At 37.6% G+C, this 23,110-nt stretch overlaps 2 protein-coding genes across 3 annotated transcripts; one reads left to right on the top strand and one right to left on the bottom strand.

Moving 5' to 3' along the window:
* The first annotated feature begins 1,692 nt into the window (after positions 1-1,692).
* On the top strand, positions 1,693-12,229 carry LOC139963927 (histone H3-like). 2 transcript variants are annotated; one of them, XM_071965162.1, is made up of 6 exons: positions 1,693-1,986; positions 2,366-2,595; positions 3,611-3,711; positions 5,649-5,723; positions 7,020-7,169; positions 7,761-12,229. In XM_071965162.1, exons 2-5 carry the CDS (start codon positions 2,391-2,393, stop codon positions 7,152-7,154), a joined length of 516 nt encoding a protein of 171 aa, XP_071821263.1. In that variant the 5' UTR covers positions 1,693-1,986; positions 2,366-2,390; the 3' UTR covers positions 7,155-7,169; positions 7,761-12,229. The 2 variants fall into 2 exon arrangements, with proteins under 2 accessions (XP_071821263.1, XP_071821262.1); XM_071965161.1 differs by lacking the exon at positions 1,693-1,986 and having other exon boundaries at positions 1,998-2,595.
* On the bottom strand, positions 11,250-22,575 carry LOC139963925 (uncharacterized). The gene is made up of 6 exons (XM_071965158.1): positions 22,187-22,575; positions 20,332-20,475; positions 19,302-19,391; positions 17,454-17,642; positions 15,796-15,948; positions 11,250-15,154 (listed from the first exon to the last, which is right to left on the bottom strand). The coding sequence occupies exons 1-6, from the start codon at positions 22,358-22,360 to the stop codon at positions 14,987-14,989; spliced, it is 918 nt and encodes a 305-aa protein (XP_071821259.1). The 5' UTR covers positions 22,361-22,575; the 3' UTR covers positions 11,250-14,986.
* Positions 22,576-23,110: the final 535 nt, after the last annotated feature.

Below are 23,110 nucleotides of genomic sequence, written 5' to 3'. Positions count from 1 at the left end.
TTAACACTTAGCTCAAAATTTCCACTACGTTCATAAAGTTACAACATGTAAAATGTATCAATCTATAGAGGGGGCACGGAGGGGGTTGAAATTTTTATAGCCGCATATAATTTTACCCTGTTTATTGTATAATTTATTCACGTGGATGAAGATTCTATTTTGGAACCCCCCTCCTCCAACTTCTGATTTCTTTATAAAAGACCCTCTTCTTCCTCATATTTTGATTCTTATTAAATTGCTTTGTTTCCACATACAGAGCCGTACATGTCTACATATAAAGGTCTCTGTCCACGTATTCAGTGTGACGCAGGGGCGTAGCCAGGTTTTTGATGTGGGGGGGGGGACGGCAAAGTCAGATTTCTGTCCCTATTTTCAGGTACATAGTGATGGATCACTATCCTGGGGGAGGGGTATAAGCGGAAGTTTTTTCCAACAAGGGCTTAGAAACAAATGATGCTATATACATTTCCTAATAAACTACAATCGTGTACTAAAATTTTCCTTTCTTGGTACAAAAACTTAACCAATTTTGGGAGAAAGTAATGTGCGCGCCTGAGCGGTCGAAAACCATTCGATTTTATCACATATTGAAAAAAACTATATGTAAATACAATTATATGGCCACTCAGAGAGACACTGCAACCGTGCGTGCAGTGCACATATTCTTGAGGTGACTGTTCATTACATTATATTTCGTGGTTGACACCCCCCCCCCCTCCTCTCGCCGCACGTAGCGCACATATTCTTAAGGTGACTTTTCATTACATTCTCTGTAATAGTTGACCCTATACCTCATCCATCATCGCTCCATGTCCCAAGTTCGAGTACATTTTTTTCTTTTTGTGTTGCTCCCTTTGCTTTTTCATTTTCGCCCATTGCGTCCCCCCTTAAAATAAATTCTGCCCCCTTACATATCCCCTCCCCGCTGGCTACGCCACGGCTGAAAATGCCTCCCAGATCGCTGGAAAATACCAGCGAAATCATAAAAAAATAATAAAAATAAGCTCAAGGGGGGGGGGTGGCTGCCCCCTTCGCCCCCCCCCTTGGCTACGCGCCTGTTAACAAAACCCTAATAAACTACTATATAGAACGACAGACAAATTCAGTGGGTGGAAAGAGGGAGCAATTCAACTTTGGGGGTTTTATTAAAATTTTTTCATGTTCCGTATAAACGTTATCACAACATTGAAAATTAAATGAATAAATATTGCCAAATGAGACTCTTTCAAGAATTAACTTAGTTCGTTCAAACTATTATTCTCAGATCGTATCAAAGCATCATATATGCTTTATAAGAGCTACTGAGAAATTAGAAGCGTTTCTCGTGAAAATCAAAACACAGATAAGGTGAACAGTAACAAAAAGTGCTAAAAACATGTTTTTGTTGAGTGATTAGAATTTATAAACTAGCTATGGCATGAAAGGACAAATAATTCCACCTAAATCCACCCATTCATTTTATCTGTTGGTTAAAGCGTACAGTCGGTAAGGTGATAGACTAAGTCTATACATAAAGACCAAAAGGCCAAAACAGTACAAAATGAAAAAAAAACATACAAAATTGTACAAATGGCCGCCCATATTATAAGGTCTTCGACATTTAGAAGTTCAGCGTCTTACGTAGTATCTCTAGTCACGTGACATACTGGCGGCACATTTGTTTGGGTACAAAAGCTGAAACTGTCAACTGCATTGTACATGCATTCTCAATGCTATTTGAATTTTCACACAACATATGCACGGGTCTGGGTCGGCCTCCGAAGCTAAAGAAAACTAAACAGGTGGAGAGAGATTACACAATCCTCGCCTGACTATTTGTATTGAGCGAGTGCACTGAGCGCAAGCAGGGTCATTTACATCATTTCTCTCAGACAGTATCGAAGTTGGACCATTGCAACGCATGACGATACACTTTTTTTAACAATTTGGTCTTCCTAGCCTACATGCTACATAGCCAGGCTATAGTAACTAACGGTTAGAATTGTTGTAAGTTGCTGTTCCCAATCATTGCATACGTGAATCTATACGTAAGGGCCTATAACGTTAGACCTAACGAGTAACGGTGCAGATTACAAAATACAAGGAGTGAAGGCTACCTCTCAGTACCGAACGTTAGGTTACAGTTTGGTAGTCCACACACAGTCTGATCTAATTCTTAGTCCAAGTTTCCCAAACAAATACTAGGCTAGATTAACTAAATTAGCCTAATAACAGAAACACACCGGGTCTACATTGTCACACTAGTTGTAGTAATAGTAGTAGACTAGGCCTACATGATGTGACTTTGGGAGGCTATGGTATCAGTCAGTTGATAAGTTGTAACAGACTGGATAAAATTAGTGAACTGTTTGCTTTGACTCAAAAGTTCCTCCGTAAACTACGATACAAAAATGGTGAGAAGAGCAGATGCAGAAACGAGTAGGACTAGGCCTAGTAGTAGGAGGAAAGGCAGTCCTAAGAAAGTAGTCAGGAAGAAGTCCTTCGGAAGAAGTCCCTCAGAGTCGGACAGCGGCAGTAGCCTAGCCTCACAAGGAACAAGTGGGGCACAGAGACGTGGCACTCCGACTAGAACACCTGACCAAACGCGTAGACGACGTGAGTTACTTGTACAACCAATACTACTAGACCTACCATTAAGCAATTTACCATTAAGCCAGTGTTGTGATATATTTGCTATAGAGGTATATAACATGTGGTTTTCTTAACCCATTTAGGGTTACAGCATACAATAGGAGTGCCTGCACTGTAGTCTGTAGCCTCTAATAGCTTCTCATATGAATGTGTATTTGAAGACTAGGCTATTTGAAATTTTTTCAAAATGCAAGTGGTTCTCAAGGCCTACTGAGTTACAATAGCCCACATGTTTTAGAGCATTGAAGACTCGCCCCAAACCGCTTGGGACCATCTGAAGTTAACTTTCCGTTGCTTGCAAGTGACATTATGTTTGTGTTGCTACATAAGGCAGGCAGTAATGAAACGTGATACCTTTAATGTTATCTTTAGCAGTTTAACTCGACCTGAGATGTCCATCGCTGTATCGTTTATACACTGTGATGTGGGTATTGACAGCAGCTGTATGTAATGACTGTACACAAGTGTCAAATGACCGATGGTAGCAAGCTGTGTGTGTATAGTATTTTCTGGGATCAATGGTGTAGGTTAACACTTCTGTTACACCTCATTCAAAACTAGGTCAGATTACCGGCATTAGATGTTTCTTTTTGCGCGAGTCTTTACACCCTTTAAGTATTAATTTCAATAGTTAATTCAATATGTTTGGGGAAGTAACTGTTTGTACAACCTTGACATCAAACCTTGCCTAACATAACAGTTTATTAAAATTTGCAAAATATCGCAGTTGGTCCTAATTTAATGTACCTACTACAGGTATACTGATGAGTGTGCTACTGTATTTTATATAACTTTGGAGAGATGACTAAATTGAAGTTCATTGATTTATTACATCTTCGTTTTGTGTCCTTTTTTATATTTGATGTTTTTAATAAGTGGATATAAATTTGCACATCAAGCATTGAGGTTTCTTTAAATTTCCTTCTACGAAAAATTAAAATCTAATTCAACATAGATTTTAATTCATGTTTGCTCACAGAAACGCACAGATTTAGACCTGGTACACGGGCACTGATGGAAATTAGAAAGTATCAGAAGACAAGCAATTTATTGCTGAGGAAGCTGCCATTTGCAAGAGTGGTGAGTATAATTTCATTTTATTTTCAATGGCTCTAGTCTTCTTGTATTATGAAAGTATACAGTATGCAATATCTAAGCCCACAGTAAGTTTTATTGACCTTCATGCAATTTTGATTTAATGTCTAAATTATAGCAAAATAAGCAACAAAATTTGGAAAAAACCTGGCACAGTAAAGATTGCATGCTAAGAATTAATATTGATGATATATGGTGATGATGTAATATTAAAGCAATACACTTTGGCCATGATGGTGATGGAACTATTAATTGGTCATTCCATTTCTTTTAATTGTAACATAGGAAGTACAAAAAAAAATTAGTTTACCGAACAACAGGTTGACAGTAAATGTTGTCAAAAGGAAAGTTTGCTTAAAAAAAAACCTGATGGGCTTGACAAGAACACACCCCCCAAATGTAACAGAACCAAAACAAATACATACTGTACAACACATTACAGACGAAAAAACAAGTTATGTTAACTATTTAAGTTAACTAGAACACTGTACCAAATCCTCCCCTCCACATGCCTTACCCACCAACCCCCCCCCACCCCCTCCATGTGTTTCCAGAGTCCATGCATTATGTATTTACAGAGTTTAATGATTATTGACAGTTGACCAGTCACTTGATAGATGAATTACTATACTGACAATGTGGGTCATTCCATATCAAATCACCAAATTTTGAAGCATGTTGTAGTTCGACATCTTTTAAAAATCCCCAAATTTATTATATGATTACTTTGATTAGAACACCATTAAAAAAGCATATTCTGAAAATTTCAGTTGCATTTCTTCAAAATTGGCGGATTTATCACACTTTGAAATTCCGCAATTTGTCGCATCGTGGCATTTTGTCATTTTCTTGATATTTGAGGTCTCATTTCTCAGCAATTAAACAATCTACTACCATTCTATTTTCAGATGCGTTTAAATTCTATCCCATAGAAGGGCAATAAAAAAAATTAGGCTACAAAACTTTGTCTTGTGGAGTTTGGTCAACATAAAAGTGTCAAAATATTCGATTTTGGTAATTTTCACTAAAAAATATGCTATTTTTTAGTGATGAATTGCTCCTAAACCATTGCTTCAGGGTACTTGATTCTTTCAGAGGTTAAATGTGTAGAACAAACAATACAAAAGAATGATTACAATGCTTTCCTCTTAATATATAATTTGCAAGTTGTGCAGCTCTAAAGTTGCTATTTCATGAGAATTCAAAAGTACAGAAAAAGCCACGGTGGCAACAAATTGCAAAATTTCAAAGTGTGATAAATCAGCCAATATTGAAGCAATGCAACTGGAATTTTCAGAATATGCTTATTTTATGGTGATCCCAAACATACAATAAATTTGGGAATTTTGGAGAGGGTGCAGCAACAGCTATTTGTGATTTGACACGGAGTGACCCATGTACATTTATGCCATGGCATTCAAATCTTTCAAATTTAGATTCAACTTTTCAGATTCAAAAGTAAAAAAAAAAAAAAATCTCATAAATATGTGGGAGAAATCTATCTGAGAATAATTTGTTATATTGTAAAAGGCTTGAAAAATTTGCAAATTTGCATCATGGCCAAAATAGCAGTTTTTTTTTTACAAAGATCAATGTAGCATATTGGGTATTCTTTTATTTTTTGTTTGAGAAACAGAAGATTAATAAACCTCACTTCGTCATTTATTCCATCGATATGAGCTTGCCTTCTAATAGTATATAAAATTTACTCCTTTTCTTGGTGCTTTTAGGTTCCATTTTGTTTTTGTTGTGATTGAGTCTGTTAGTTAGACTTTTGAACCATTGTATGGTATATAAGTTGAAGAAAACATATTCCTATAAGTATATTCATTGCAGGGATCTATAGTTATGTAACAAGTACACCCTCTTCCACCCTGTCTCCCCTCCCATGTTAATACTCTTCCATATATCTTGATTTCAAGGTCAGAGAGGTCACTCAAACTTTTTCAATAACTGATTTGAGATGGCAAGCGGTGGCAATCATGGCTCTCCAAGAGGTAAGCAAACTTTGAACATTTTCCATTTGTTTAGATCCGTGGTTGAGAACAAAAATGGATATTGCGTTGGCCGTACGGCAATTTTTTACCCAATACCACCATGGTGAGGATCCTACTCCCGTAAAATGGGTTCTTCCATATATGGTCACAATAAAAAAAAAATACAAAACTGTACCCCTACAGCACTGGCAGTTGTCAATCTTTAATGTTGCAATATTGTAGATCACAAGTACAGGTAGGCCCTCAAAGGAAAATTTAGTTTAGTGAAAATGGGATCCAGCCCTTTCGGTCTTGCCCTGTGATGAATTTTAGTTTCTGCGATAGAGTGCTTGAAAGGTTGGACCGTCCTGCCAGAAATTTGATACTAACACTGACTTTTCAGCAAGTAGTGCTGCACTTTGTTCAGAATCGATTGGATATCACTCTAAGCTAAGAATGTGTACAGACTTCGTGTACGGCTGTGAATACAAAAGATCTCACTCTAAGCTTGGCCTTCATACAATACACACACAGGAATGTGTGCAGACTTCCCATATTCAAGAAATCGCTCAAATAACAATATCTGAAGTTCTGAACAACATATTATGAAGAAAACCGAGTTAGGGAATTATTGAATACATGTTTTAACTCTTCAAAAGATTGCTATCTTGCAACTTCAGTACTTCACCTAGAAATTTCCATCTAAATCGCTATTTTACTTTTAGAAATTTGAACTTTCCACGCTTCAGTGTAGCTTGCTAACGAAAGCGTCCCTGCAGTCCCCAAAATGAACTGCGTCATTAACGTCGCAGCACGCATCGTTCTCCACTGTTCAAAATATATTAGATTAAGTTGGCGAGAGGTTCAAAAATGCAATTCTCCTGAATCATAGGATGAAAAGTCCCTGAAATAGCGATGAAAAAATTCTGGATTATTTTTCCATATACCCAATAGATTGTCACTAAAAACTTCCTTTCACCTAACCCTGAGGTTATAAACTGTATGTCAGTTGCTATTATAGTGGCCGCATCATAAAGGGACATACACATGGCTTATAGACTAGAAGACTGGATGGTCTAGACTAAATTCCTTTCTGAATTTTGTCTCATTTAATGATGGTTTTAAATATTTTTCGAGGTGATAATTCACTAAGTGAGCCCCCTTAAGGTGTTGTGTCTCTCTGCTCGGTCGACAATGTATCAAAATCAAATACCTGGTCGGGAACTCGGGATGGCTGTTAATTTTGTTTGGAAATGGAATCAATGCATCTCACATCTCTTTCTCCCTCTCCCTCTCTAAAAATTTAACCCCTTTTAGGCCGCCGAGGCATTCCTCGTTCACCTGTTCGAAGATGCAAACTTATGTGCATTGCATGCAAAGAGAGTGACCATTTTTCCGAGAGACATTCAACTGAGCAGGAGAATAAGAGGTGTCACAGATGGGGTGGGCTAAAAATACCAGCCATCGGTGAGTAAATCATGACTTAAATCCAATGTAGAATTCATTCAAAGCTGCTGAAGATTTGTGAACTATTTTTGGTGAGGACGAAGCTCAAATTATGCAAAAAGTAACTTATTGCATAACTCCATAAAGGGGGGGGGGTGGTGGGGAGGGGAAAAACATTCAGTAGGCTTCCAATCATTTCAGTTATGAGGATGATTAGTGTTTCTAAAATACATAATACATGGCATCTGATATCAGGCAAGATGTCATAGGGTCAAATGTATAACCCCATTGCAAATTTGTGTAAAAAAATCCTCTTTCAGAAAATGTTTGCATTCAAAGTTTTTCAAATTTTTTAAAAATTTTCAAATTTTTAAAGTAACTGCATGAAACGAACAAGATTGAAAAGTCATGAATTATGAGCATCTTACTGATACTGAAAATAAGATGCGTGTCCTTCCTAAAAATGTCCAATGGGGTGAAAATCGATTGTCTGCTGGGTGCGAAGTGTTATTAACTGTACAAAGTATGATGCAGTTTGGCAGTAGCGTACAGCACATCCTAAGGGAAGCATCATCACGGTAACTCACATCAAGAAATTGGCTTTGTCCACAGGTCAGCCGGAGATAGTAGCTTTCTCATTCTGGACAGCCGTTGGAATTGTTTGAGACGCTCTGGAAGATGTGGAATTCTGAAATCGTAATGACACAGTTATTATACCAACTTTGAGATGCATTTTTAAGAAATTACCACACTTTTCTTAAACATTTTTGTATCAAACTTGTTTCATGTTTTATAACCCATCGACATCTCCTTGAAGCTGACCGCTAGACTGCATGGATTCGACCCGAGTTGTAGAGTTTGTCGATTAATTCTTTAAATCGCAAATTGAACAAAAGTAATTCATTCACAGTTAGCTCCAGTTGCCTGCAGGTATTTAAAATCACAGACGTGAGATTATTGAATCAAACTCACGTGGGTTTGTGGGCTCATTTCGAATGGGGAAAAGTTGAACAATGATACTGTAGTGGATTTATGGCACGATATAAAATTGTTCTGATATCAATGCGAGATGCTTGAAAGAGTTTATACTGTCATTCACGATGGCTCTCTGGTGGTTTCCTCCCTGTCTTACACATAATACAGTATTTGCCTCCAGAATTTCTACTAGAGGTTCTAGCTGGTTCAGTTGGGTATGTATGATCAAATCATTGAAACACTACAGTTCAATGTATGAAGTCACAGCTGAGAACATCCGTGTTGTACTAGTATATATAATTTAGTCCTGCTTACAGGCCGGTATATAGGGCTTGAAGCCAAACAGTCAAAGCCAAAACAAAGTCAAAGCCAACAGACTAGGCAGGTTCCAGTACATTTGCCTGCCCAAAAAGTGTATTGAATTTTCAGAGACACTGGGGAAATCTTTATCCACCAGATTACGCTTTTATTATTAAGTTACGTCAGCAACATAAAAGAGACACTGGGTGTTTGTTTCCCACATGCGTTGTGTGTTTGGTTGTTGCACACATGACGTGACAATATACCTCTCCCAAGTATTGCAGCTAACGTGCACAATAGAGAGGGCAGCAGATATAGCATTTGATTCCACCTTGAGCTAGTCTTTATATTTATCAATTCTGTGTCTAACACAATGTATAAGAAAACCACAAAGCATGGAGATTCCTTCAAAGGGGGATCTTCAATTGCGGTTACTGTAAGCTGTTTAAAGTAGAATTTTATTCGAGAATAGGATTTTTATCATTGCTCTCAAGAGCTGGTACCTTTGTCGGTGATCTTGGAAGGATCTAAATGGTCAGACTGATTTTGTACTTTTGGCCCATTTTTTTTTTTGTCTCTGTGTAAATTCAAATGTAAAATAATATGGAAGGATTAGTTAATATTCACAATTCCATGACTTATTGTTATAAACTTTGCTTTGATATTGTTTATTAATTTTTAGCATTTTTAAGAGTACTCTTGTACAGTTTTATGACAAAGTTCTTGAATCTAGGCTTTTTAATAGACCTTGAATATATATCTATATATTATATATATGTGAGTGATTGGAAGTAAAACAGCCAATGTTTGGTTTGTGCAGAGCTTTCAAGCATAACTAGCTCTTCTTCAGTCCATGAACACTGATCAATGGTAACTTACAGTGGTCATGCACTGAAGAGCATATATATATATATATATAAATATATATATAGATATCTATCTCTCTCTCTCTATATATAGATATGTATGTATGTATATATATATATATATATATATATATGAAATATATATCACAAATGATTTTCGAGTTGGATAGCATCATGTTTGATCTCTAGAGTAGGGCAAAATATGTCACCAAAAACAGAACTAGTATTGTTCGATATAGGTGACAAACGCCTACAGTGGAATTACGATCTTCCTTACCGGTTTCGAACCTCTGGACATACAATCAGCGTCCATAGCCTAGTGGTTAGGGTGTCCGCGTACAGAGCGGGAGGCCCGTGGTTCGAATCCCGGTGGAGGCTGAAAGTTTTTTCACTGTTCCTGATTTTCCAACTCATTACGATTTTCATTTATATATATATATATATATACATATATATACATATATATATACATATATATATATATATACATATATATATATCTTTATAAGTATATACCCTTATATAGTCTTACAATTGATCCCCACATACTGTACTGACCAACTGATCTGTGCACACAAGGAAAGTTTTCTCAAAACTAAACCTAATGTGAGTCTTTTATATTCATTAATGAAGATGTTGTTACTGTATCAGTACAAAAAAAAGTTTTAGAAATCAATTTTTAAATTTTGAATAATAAATTTTACTGTTGTTAACCCATCTTTTTGCTCTTCATTGTACATGATTGTGTCAACTGAAATGCGCTTTTCACTAAGATTTAAAAATTCCATCATTGGTTTCGATGATAATCGTAACCTTTGCATTCATGATGGCGTGTGTGGGTGGGTGCGTGTGACGCCCAGCTTGTAAACATGATATCTCAAGAAGAAAAGGATGGAACATTTTCATATTTTGTAGAAGTACCACATTGAATACAAGAAGCCTATAGTTTTTGGTGGAGGTCAAAGGACATTTGGGGTCAAATTGTGAACACCTAGCATACACAATATCTCAAGAAGGGTAGCTTGGGCAGACCTTATGCTTAGTGTGTAGGAGTAACAACCGAGTACAAGAAGCCTATTGTTTTTGGTGCAGGTCAAAGGTCATTTGGGGTCACCAGAGGTCAAATTGTGAAAACCTTGTAAACATGATATCTCAATATTGGAAGCTTGTGCAAATCTCGTACTTGGTAGGAAGGTGTATAACATGGAGTACAAGTAGCCTATTGATGTTGGTGGAGGTCATAGGTCATTTGGGGACAACAGGTTAAATTGTGAAAGCCCTGTAAACATGATATTGAAAGAAGGGAACCTTGGACAGACCTCATATGGTAGATACACCATATCAAATTTCTTTTGGTGGAGGTCATTTCAAGTCAACAAATGGCAAACATTTACTTTGCTCCCCTCTAACCTCTCTCTACACTAACACACCATCCTAAACATAATATTGCAAGGGAAGCTTGGACAGATCGCATATTTGTTATGTAATTGGACCACATTGAGTACAAGAAGCCTGATGTTGTGTGGGGAGGTCAATTGTTGTTTGAGTTCACCAGGGGTCAAATTGTGACAACCATGTATTACAAAATATTTCCACAATGGCAGATATCATACTTAGTATGTATGTATCTATCACATTCAGTTCAATTAAGTAGCCTGTTGTTGAGGTCAATGGTTATTTCAGGACAGCCTGTGTCATTTTGAACTTATTGTTTTTCACATCACACTGCTTTTCACTGTATTACTAAGAACAAGTATGTTGTACACCCTCACTATACATTACGTCAGATTCATGAAGAAAACTGCTCATGTTACATCATCAAAACCACAATGCATTTTTGCATTCTGGTTTTAATATAAAAAGTTTGGTATATTGAGGGATTCAGATGAAGTTGACTTACTACCACCTAAGTCTGTTGAAACCATAACACAGGGGGAAAAAAATAAAATGACAATTTGGCTCATTTTATCTCTTTGTTTAATAGAAATAAGTCTGTAACAAAGTAGCTAAACATTTAAAAAAGTAAATAAGGGGAACAAATTCCAAAATATCATCAATATATCAAGTAATTCATGTTTAAATAACTGAATGAGCAAAAAAATGTGTATGAAAACTGGGTGTAATCCATGAGCGTGCCATGCTTATAGCCAAAATGCACTGTTTTGCAATAACGTTCTTGTTTCAGACCTCGGTACATACCATAGAGACATGGTGAATGACCATATTACCCTTGACAGTATAACCATCAACTTATTCAGTTACAGGCCTCGGTGATGATGGTCAGGTTTGGACAAATGTTGTCATCTTCAAACTCACAAAAATCACTATTGCTCAAGTGTACGTTTGATAGAGAATGAAATATTGCAAAAAAAGCACAAGGTGTGTTTCTTCTGAGTCACCAGACTCCTCTGAAGAAGTATGGCTTACTGTGTAAATATTTATATACAAAAGTGTCCTGAAATGAAATCCATTGATAACATACCCCCTCCCCCCTCCCAAAGAAAGAAGAGAAATTGCTAGTAAAAGATGTCTTGCTGAATTCAGTTAGTTTTCCAGATTCACTTTATGCAACATTAACGTCTGAACAACATGCTAGTATTTATAATACCTGAGGCATTGAACGATTCTTTCTTGTCCAATATAGCAGCAATACAGCACCAGACTAGATTATATTTGCAAACACTGTCATAGTACAAAAAGATTGCATTCCCTATGATTCTTTGGAATTATTAAAATGTAAGGTTACATTCTGGCTGCTGTTTTGAGGCAGTTTCAGCCACATTTTGATTGTTTGACAATGGTTCGAGCCTTGCCGCTGCAGTTTTGTTGCTTTCTAAAGTTGCGTAGTTGCTTCGGATGGTATTATGAGCCTCAGACAAGTTGCACGGAAATAACTTTTTCTTCTTGTGCTAACACTCATCGACGTCCAAAAATAAAAGACACAAAAAAATGTTAGCAAACTGCTTAACCTCTAAAGATCATGAGACCTTCTGGCGATTTAAGGAATGTCAACAGTTAATTCAGTTAATATTAACAGGCAATGCTGAAGGCCTCACAAACACCAATACTTATATTTTTGAGGGAAAAAAATGACTTCTCTAACATGAGGTTTGATTATTGAGACTTTAAAGGGTGTGAAGACTTGCGCACAAAGAAACGTCTCATGCCGGTAATCTGACCTAGTTTCGTATGAGGTGTAACGGAAGTATAAGACACCACCATCCAACCCAGAAAATACACACAGCTTGCTACCATCGGTAATTAGACACTAGTGTACAGTCAATACATACAGCTACGGTCAATACCCACAACACAGTGTACATAGCAGCGATGGACATCTCAGGTCTATATATAAGATAGCAAGGTATCACGTTTCATTACTGTCTGCATTTTGTAGCGACAAGAAGAAAACTTCACTTGCAAGCAACGGAAAGTTAACTTTTTCAGAGCGCGGCACACGGATTGGAGCCAGTCTTCAATGCCTTTAATATGCTAGAAAGTCAAATACTGGTCACTCATGATCATAATTCAACAAGCATTTCTGCCTACCACCTTCAGAAACATTTTTTTCCTTTCTTTAGTTTAAAGAATACTTTTTATAGCTGTTAGCATTCTAACTTTTGGGGTCAATACTAGTGGTGAACCTTTAAAAGTTTAATTTATACATATAAGAATTAAAAAAAAAAACTACCACCTAAAGTTACAATGTACAACACGTGATTCCTGACAAACAAGGTGAACTGTGAGGTTACTCCTACGTAACTAAATTCCGAAATGTTGTAATACTATTGCCTTTTCGTAAGTCGGTGGTTATCCACTTGATGACCCACCTCTAGTCAGAATACACTGAGCTGCATTCGACCAGATAGTTGTCCTAAAATGATCAGCAGCATCATTACAAGTTTCAATTTAATGATGAAAAAATGCATCAATACCAACAAAGTAATCAAAACTTCTTTTGTTCCATGACCCTCTTTACTACAAAATGCAATGTGCTTTAGAAGCAGAGAGTATCACTCACCTCTTACATTGTTGTCATCTCCTCACTACCCCCCCCCCCCATTCCTTCCTACTGCCTCTTATGACCAGGTTGATATTCTGGTGGTCATAATAATCACTTATATTATTTGCTTTTCATATAGCGCTTTATACCAGCGATAGGTCTCAAAGCGCTTTACAGACGTTATATTACCCCCTGGTCAATGATAACATGTCCCAGAGACAATCACTCCAGTCGGCAGCAGTTATATACTGCGCCCAATGACAAGTTACCCCACAGGTACCCATTTAACCCCTGGGTGGAGAGGCAAGTGAGATAAAGCATCTTGCCCAAGGACAAAATGTTATGAACTAGGCAGGAATCAAACCAGCAATCCTTGGATCACGAGTCTGACGCCTTAGCCAATCAGCCACCACGCTCTCACTATCATATGTCGGTCAAAACTGTGTCGAGTTTCAGGCAAGACAAAGGGTACCAGAGGCAAGATCAATCCAACATTAATGCTCGGCTGAAAGCAGAGACTAACTGGACGATCTGACAGTCTTTGGGATACCTATGAACTTTATAACGTGTGACTCAATAGCACTTTAGAACCAAATTAGTAATGTTTGTTTATTTTAAGTTTCAGATAACCAGATCAAGAAGAATTTGGCTAAACCTTATGACATATCAAGTGTTATATACAGAATGTTGAAAAAACACTGCAAGAGTAAAAACTGCCTGACAGAATCAAGCAATTGCAAATCCCTAAATGATGGTTATCCCAAATTTATGATGTATGGACATAAATAGTTACCCGAAAGTTTGATACGGTCTACAAACCAGCAATCTGACAGGCTTAGTGATTCCTTTCCACCTTTCAGATGAGAAGAAGATTTAATGAATTGTCCATTTCTGACTGGCAAATGGAAACCCACAAGTGTTAATATCCCAAAGTTATGATGTTTGGGGAATGATCGTGAAGATATGACAAGAACTACAACAAAAATGATGGAATGCGATATATGTTCCTCTCCCCATTTAACAAATCACATCTCCATCCCAATCACACGAGAGGAAACTACAGAAGTACATGAATAATTACCTCTCACCTACTGCTAGTAAAACATTTCCAAACTAATATTCTGGAGAGCTCTAAGTCAAGGCAAGTTAACTTGTTTTTGTAAATCTGGGGTAAAGCCAGGTGAAAACTACGTCCTGATATCAATTTTCTGTATAAAAAACAAACTTATCTTTGGAGAGCTTTTCAATTTTTTACATGTTTTTATAGATCTGCAGTAATGCTAGGTGAAAACTACGTCCCGATATTACTTTTTCTGTATAAAAAACAAACTTATCTTTGGAGAGCTTTTCAAAATAATTTTGTGCATGTTGTGGAAGCCTTTGGAATCTGAACAAACTGAAAGCTAAACTGTGCATCATTTCATGATGTGGAAGAGAGATTATAAAATTAACAGGAAAGCCTCTAAAGTATATATCTGCAATGACAATACTGGATGGTGTCCAGCATATAGATTGAATATCAAGATGGGGTTTTAACCTTAGCAGATTTTAATATCATCTCCCCCTCCCCTCCCCCCCCGCCTTAAAGTATCAAACATAGCAGATAGTTTGACATTTAAAGGAGTATTCCCTAAACAATTGCCTTCTCTAAAACCAAATCTGACAATTTTAATCAAAAGTGATAGAAACACGCATCATTTGTCTTTGGAGACGTAACCGTCGGTCTCGTGGGGAGAGTAGTAGCCGAGCAGAGCGTTGAAGGACATGAGGGCGTACATCAAGAGTGTCGCCTGGACGCAACCTCCCAGAGCCTTGGTGTAGAAGTTGGTGAAGAGGATGAGGAGGATCATACCGAGGGTCCCCTGTACAGAAACAAAGAAAGTAGTTAGAACGGCTACAGAAATCGCACTTACCAGTTACCACCACTGTGCTTGAAATGCGCAAATGGTCGGTTCGGACAGGTGTGGAAGATAATATGAAGACTTGCTAACAAAACTTGTCTTCATTCATAAGAGGTTATTTGCACTGTTATGTTACCAAAGCAAATCAAATATCACAGAATCATCCCTTTTAATTTGAGAGGAATTCAACCCTCCCCCCTCCTTTGCAAACCCCTTTATAAAAGCAAATCTACCAGCTTCTCTGGCCACACTGTGACTGCTCTCCCGCCCCCCCCCCCCTCTGAATAAAAAATTCCCAATCAATGAAAAATAGAAGCTCACATATGAATCCTTTTCCTATTTCAAGTCCCATTGTCTCACATGTTGGTGGCGATCCCTATATAGCCACTTTTTGCTTGGGGGGGGGGGGAGGAGTGGGGTGGGAGAAACCAGTTGGAACTTGGAAGCCACAATACCTTGCAGACTGTGTAATCAGTGATCACTTCCCCAGTTTCATTTTTATACAATCCAGAAAGCGGTAGGGAATGGGATTGCATGAGAAATTCCAACTGTTTTATAACTTATTATATATACTGTATATGGATATCACTACATTTACTCACAAGAACTTTGCTCATCATGATGTGCCTTTTATTGACCGTGAATAGTACACTGGCGTAGAGGAGACTGATGACCCCCGACCCGACGCTGTAGGCCCCGATTGCCTGCATCATTAAGATCAGGACCTCATCGGAGGAGGAGACCTTGGAATTTGTCTGGGGAAAAAAACAAAAAAACAGCAGCTGTTGGGGTTGGAAATTCAAACATCAAAACCTTGTGGAAGTGAAACAATTGTTTTTGAAACATCTAATGCCGGTGATCTGACCTAGTTTCGAATGAGGTGTAACAGAAGTGTTAGACACGACCATCGATCCCAGAAAATACACACACAGCTTGCTATCGTCAGTAATTAGACATTAGTGTACAGTCAGTACATACAGCTGCGGTCAATACCCACAGCACAGTGTACATTGCAGCAATAGACATCTCAGCTGGTAGTTGTTATGGAACTCCCTGATCTCAGGTCCAGATAAAAGATAACAAAGTATCACTTTTCCTTACTGTCTGTATTTTGTGGCGACAAGAGAAAACTTAACTTGCAAGCAAGGAAAGTTAACTTTTTAAAGATGGTGGCATGCTGTTTGGGGCGAGTCTTCAATGCCTTTAAAGGGTAGAATGGGGTTTAACTGTAATATTAGGACCAAGGAGGAAAGTAGTTGCTTTCAGATATTGTTGACAGGGATCTATGGAGTGTATGAAACAGAAGTAAAGTCTCTCTTGATGGAATTAGATATGGATATCATCCACGGCTGCTACATTATTTGTAGAATTCATAAAACAGTGGATTATCTTTGTCAAAACGTCTCGTTAAGTATTGGGGATAGCGACGTCGACATAAACTTTCGGGAGCATTCCCGATATTTTTAATATACATATATTTTAAAGGTGAATACAGTATTTCAAAAACCAGTTCAAAAAGCTCTAAAGTTATCAGCCCACAAAATTTTTCTTTCACTTTGTAAGTTTGTACAATGACACAACACTGCTAACAGACTTTTACCTACAATTATTCATTGGTGGTCAAATTAAAATGGTAATCCTGAGTAGCAGAACATGTAAAACTGACATTGATGAAATAAACTGACTGACTGAACCTTCAACTACTCCAGGAAGTTGGATCACAGTGGGGGGAGGGGGGGTCTTTGATGTCATCGGGGCAAATATTCTTCAAAAACTATTCTTATGCTAATATTGTCAATTTATTTTTGAAATCACAACATATAGAACGTTCTCCTCAACTATCAATTGTTCTCTATGGTAGAAAATTCATCAAAATGTAACCTTTTGCTGGAAATATTTGGATAAATGATTTGAAAATATTGTAAAGAAATTTGGGCATTTTCAGCTGATATGCTTGATGACATCAGTCGTTCTGCTTATTGCCAAAATGCCAGATGAACTCACAAAAATATCGCCAAATATATATTTATTGCAAAATAAAAAGATTTTCTAATCTTTGTGATACGTCAGCATGCTATAAGGATGTGGTTTTTTTTTAGCTAGAGTAGCAGAAAATTTACAGCAATTCTGAAAAGCCACCAACTTCAGTCACCAGAAAGCCCATTTAAAGGGGTGGCCAGCAAATGTCTTTCAGAAACTAAAATAAATCCACGATGCTGTTGGTAGTAAGTACTGTGTAGTATGGTATCATGAAACTCACCAGGTGACCCAACAAGACCGTGGGGTAGGCGATAAGTAAAGTGCCAAAGACCAAGCTCACGAGGAAGTCCACCTTCAAATGCAAGTTCAGCCTGCTGTAAAGCTGAGAGTGTCCACAGAAATCCTTTGCCATTAAGATCGAGCATACATTCACGGCTGCAAATGCAATCGCTTTGTAGACCCACAGTGACTGGAGAGTAAATTAAACCAAAAAAAATCACTGCATGTTATATCAAGAGTATGGAGTAAATTCACTCGAAAATCAGTTGGTGATGGATATCTTATTGGAACATGAAGTTGAACTTTCATATTTAAACTGAATTTCAAAACCAACTATAGTAGGTCCACTGAGTTGCATTTTCTCTTTCGGCTTCAAAAGGCTCAATTTTCCAGTTTGCCGAAATTTGGCATCACTTTGGTCAAGTCATGCAATATCTTCTACATATGATAAGATTATAACCCATCTTAAAGAAACGATATCTGCATGGCTACTGATTCTGGTAGATTCGAACGGATGATAAAAGAAAATGAAAGGAAGAAGTGTGAGGAGACAGGTGAGCTGAGGAAGTAAATATTGATTACATAATAGATTGACATGGTTGCAACCACTTAGTTAATCTAACTTAATTAATGAATAGAAATTATATAAAAAAATTGTTTGAATTTTTGACTTTACTTTATCATAACTTTAATATAATACTTTGTCATCAAGATTGGTTCAAAATTTTGGACACTAATTTTTTTTCTTTTTGGAATTTGTCAAAAGATGAAACTTTCCTTGAGGAGCCTCTGATCCTCCTAATTGTTGCCATGTGGGCACCAATTAGCACTCTTGAAATAGCTAATTAAATTATTCAGTTTATAATTTAACTACACGGTCTTAAAGTGAAAGTATGACATGCGTCTTGAAGTTTGAGTGTGGGTGACCATTATCTGACTTTTCTAGAATATTTCGGAGCAATACCTGATGACCTTAAAGGGTGTGAAGACTCGCGCAAAAAGAAAGGTCTAAATGCCTGTAATCTGACCTAGGTTTGAATGAGGTGTAGCAGAAGTGTTATACACCATCGGTCCCAGAAAATACACACACACAGCTTGCTTCCATCGGTAATTAGACACTACTGTAGTGTACAGTCAGTACATACAGTTGCGGTCAATACCCACAGCACAGTGTACAAACCATACAGCGATGGACATCTCAGGTCCAGCTAAGAGATATGCTTCAATGCCTTTAAATACAGAAGAACATATTTTTTTCCCCTCAAGGTGTGATTTTCTGTGAACCAATGTGATTGAAGACAACATTTTCACATACCCCTAGATATATACCAATATCTGCAAACTCTCCAATGTTCTCTCAAGTTTGACCAGGAATCTGCTCAGGTGGAATGTTAGTAATGAGCCTTATTACTACAGGCAGATCTAACAACATTTCTCCATCTGGAGCTTAATCACTCAAACTGGACATAACTTTCCACTCCCTAAACTATATCAACTTATCTATATTATAATCACACATTGGTCTTGCTTGTAACCCTCATCTTTGCATCAAGTTCACCTAGACACAGCAGAAGACAAGAATTGCACAGATTGGATGACACGAAGCTTGCCGGAGTAACGTAAGGCAAGTACTGACTGATTATACGATATTATTTAAAGGACAACAAATAAATAAGAGAAGGGTTCAGACGATAGGTGCATTTGATAAACATGACATGACTGGGCGTGGACAAATCGGAAATGTTGGTGTGAGCAGAGTGGGTGGGGATGGCAGAACTGATATGGGGGTGGGGGGGGGTGGCCGGGTGGGGTGTAACATTGACTATTTACGCATAAAAAGAACTCTTACCTTATGTTCAAAGGTCACTCCTTTGGACTCTTTGGACTTCTCTAGAGAACCCAGTGTAAGGATATTGGTAAAGAGTAGCAGGAGGGCAATCTGTTTGAGAAAATTAAAGACAAGAAACGGATTATGTTTTTGATACGGAAGAGTGTAGAACTACCGATTTTAAATATTCTAACTGTACAGTATGTTAGTGACAGAACTTGGACGATACACACTGGCATCTGACTAACAATGAGTTGATAAAAAACAAAAACAATAATACATAAAAATATGGATTGGGAAGGACAGAGAACTGACTGCCAGGAGAAGATCAAAACAAATTTGAAAAGAGGAAAGACAATCTGAATATAGTTAAACCAGGCTTCCAACCACTGACAAGGTGCACTGGTTTTGAATCCCCTGCCCAAAATTATCTCTGAGCTCTTAAATTTAAAAAAGGTAATGGACTTTGGGTACCTTTCAAGAAAATGGTTCCCTTATTTAATTAAGGCAAAATATTTTCATCTCAAAAGTTTATTTTCACGGTACAACCTGGTAGTACGATCATTCTCCATCGTCAAAGCAATACTAGTCCAGACACCTGCCCAGATTTTGTATTAATTAGTCCAAACAAAAATTGTATGGTCAGGATCAATTGATATTTGCCCATGAAATAAACGAACTTATGAAATTTGGGGTTGGACACTCAAGATTTTATGCAAGTGCTGGATTTAAAAATACTGTTGACCAGCAAGTTTAGCATGCTAAAAGTTGGGCTCAGGCCAATCCTGATGACTGTGAAAGGAACAACACATGTTTGTATTTTTGAGACCTGTATATGACCATTGTACTGTATACTGTAGCTCCACGATCAATCAAACTTTGTTTGTAATAACATAGACCCAACTGTGATGAACGATAATGTTGTATACCAAGTTAATTAGTATCCACATTTGTCAGGAAAATAGAAGAATGCAATACAATTGTGATTTGTTTTTTTTGGCAGGGGGGGGAGGGGGGGAGAGGAGAAACAGGCCTCGATGAAACAACTTACTGAAAGCATCCCGAAGAAGATCGATACCCTGGTGTAAGCATCCGGAGAATTATAATTGAGGTAAATAATCACTGCCAGGCTCAGGCAACAAATTCCGACAGCTCGTAGCACAAAGATGTGCGAGTCGCTGAGATCGCCGTTCACCTGAGATGATTAAAAGGAAAACAAGCGAGGAGATGTTTCAATACAAATTCTTTGAATTTCCAGAGACACAGCAATAGACCCTAATTAAGTAGACCTATATAGAATTTTAGGCTTTACTGTATATCTACAGCATAAATTGTCGACTGATTAAAGACAGAAGCCATTTGGGTTTTTTTTTTAAATGTTTTAATAGGACATATGAGTAATTAATTCTCATTTAGGATTGCAAGTTCCACTTTTTGGAACTACAGTTACAGTATATGTCTGATTTTGTCATTAAAACTTTGATCGAAATTTCTTTTGTGACTAGGTAAATAAGCATGAAGTAGGATTACAGATATTGCTTGCGCTGACAAAAACGATTGACTTTTCACCTGAGTTGCGGAAATGAATGACTTACAGTAATTGCAAGGAATGCACTCTCAGATAAACAGTTTGTCGCAATCATCGCGATAGTTAACTCCTTGATGAAAGGAAACAAGTGTGGTAATTGCAATTATTGCACAGCTCTGAAAAGTAATGTTACTTCACAAGCTGGTACCCTATTTGTAAGATACAAATATAACTGTAGAAACTTAAGAATGATATTTCCCTCACGACGAACAGGGAACAAGGCATTTGCTGTTCACCCAGCTGCCAGGCTAATTGCCACCAGCAGCATTTGAAAACAGACTAATATTATGCTACAGTTAGTCTAAGGTGACCAGTTGTCCCCACTTCATGGGTACGGCCCCTAGATAAAATGCCTCCCCATGGAAATTATCACCTTATTGAGAAAAGGCCCTGAATAATTCCAGTTTTACCTGTTTGGGTGATCTAAATAGAAACAGCCTGGACAGAAGATGCTGTTTGTTTAATTAGTTAAACATACTGTACAGTGTACTGCTCATTCATGACTCACTGAGATAAAGGCAGAGAGATCATTGAATAACTTCAAAGGTTGTACTTCAGATCCAGAATTTTGAACCTGGTGATACAGTAGTTACAGAGACCAATTACGGCCACCTTTTATTGACATTGTGTTTCTATTTCTTGAACAAAATAATTGCACCAGGATGAGGTGTTCTATTTTCTAAACTGAGTATTTGTCCACGAATCATCCTTGCAACATACAGTATAGTCAGTATTGCGAAGTTCGGAACACTGCGAAGTTGGCCGGGATACCCCTAAGAAATCACCATGACAGCCTACAGGAAGAGCCAATTTCACCAAAAGTACGAAGCTACAGTTATTTTCTCTCAATAATGACCTGTGTGCGAGCAAGTACTTAGTTACATATGTCAATAAAAGGAAGTTTTAGGGTGTATAATGCTTAGGTGTCCGAACTTCGCAGTATGCATGCTACTGTACTAGGCCTACTACAGCCTAGAGTTCACTAAAACACTGACCCTCCATTTTTAATCATTGTTGCACAAACTTTTTAAGCCCACGACGCAGGAAAGTCAACGAGGACTGAGCTACGCAACTCATGCCCAGTGTCCTTGTCCATCAGAAAGGAAGCTCAGAATTGCATGAAGGGTTAATACTAGCCAGTATAGGCTTGTAAGTTATACTCTGTCACTAGGCCTAGTACTACTAGTACAACATAAGTACTTTACATTATATTAGTAGTGTATACCAAAGACTGCTACGGTGGACCTACTGTATCCTATACTATTACTACACTATGTAATTTAAATCTTAATTTAGGCGGTATTGGTAATAGTAGTACCTTCAAAACGAATGTGGTTGACAATAAGGACGGAATTAATATCAGTCCCACTCCGCACAGCAAGTGTGAAACCATAAAAATCCCCAGTACTATCTGTTGTTTCAAGCGTGAAACCATCAATAAAACACCGACCAATATGATCAGAAAAGCAATTATTTCTTGGATGGCGTCCATTCTGGCGTTGAATTTGGTTCTTGAATTCTCGAATGGCGGCTGTTTCGGTCGTTTGTCACCGTTTGCAACGTTCAGAGATTTTTCGCGCAAGTGTTTCACGTTTAAATTCTAACGCAAGGGTCCAACGAGTTTTGTTGTGAAATTTGAAAATAAAAACGGTTACTAGTATTGTTAGTAAGCGTGGCGTGGGTTCAGGGTAGCTTATGTTTTTCAATCAAATAGTTTAACTTGACCCTGGTAAGCCACACCCATTTGAAATAACTACGGAAATATAACATATCCATATATGAAATATTTTTAGTTGCGAAGGAAAATATCTCAGGCAATAACAGTGGGAAGTTTGGCTTTGCAAGTTCTGGATTCTGGGATATTGTTAAATAAAATAACCTTCCATTTGCCAGTCTTTCAGTATGTACATTATAGTTCATAAATATTGTCAGTAACATAGTTGGTTTACGCACAATTAATGTATTTTATACGCTCCCGTAGTATATCTGGCTATCCAAGGTTAGTGATCTTCAAAGGCTAGACACGTGCGAAAACAGCTGTTCTTTGGTACGTTCTAATATAGATTTCGTAAAACCCCTTCATTTTAACCGGACTGAACCTGGCCGACAGAGCTAGCAAACAGCAAATTATACTCTAAAGTAGGTATAATGCGGTCACCTGGCAGTAACGTGACAAACCATGTGAATGATGAAGGCAAAGTGGGTAATATAGGATAGCATACAGTAACACTTGGAAGAGTCC

The sequence above is a fragment of the Apostichopus japonicus genome, chromosome 22 (assembly GCF_037975245.1).
Source record: "Apostichopus japonicus isolate 1M-3 chromosome 22, ASM3797524v1, whole genome shotgun sequence".
NCBI classification, from domain to species: domain Eukaryota; kingdom Metazoa; phylum Echinodermata; class Holothuroidea; order Aspidochirotida; family Stichopodidae; genus Apostichopus; species Apostichopus japonicus.
This window is presented reverse-complemented; position numbering and strand designations above follow the sequence as displayed.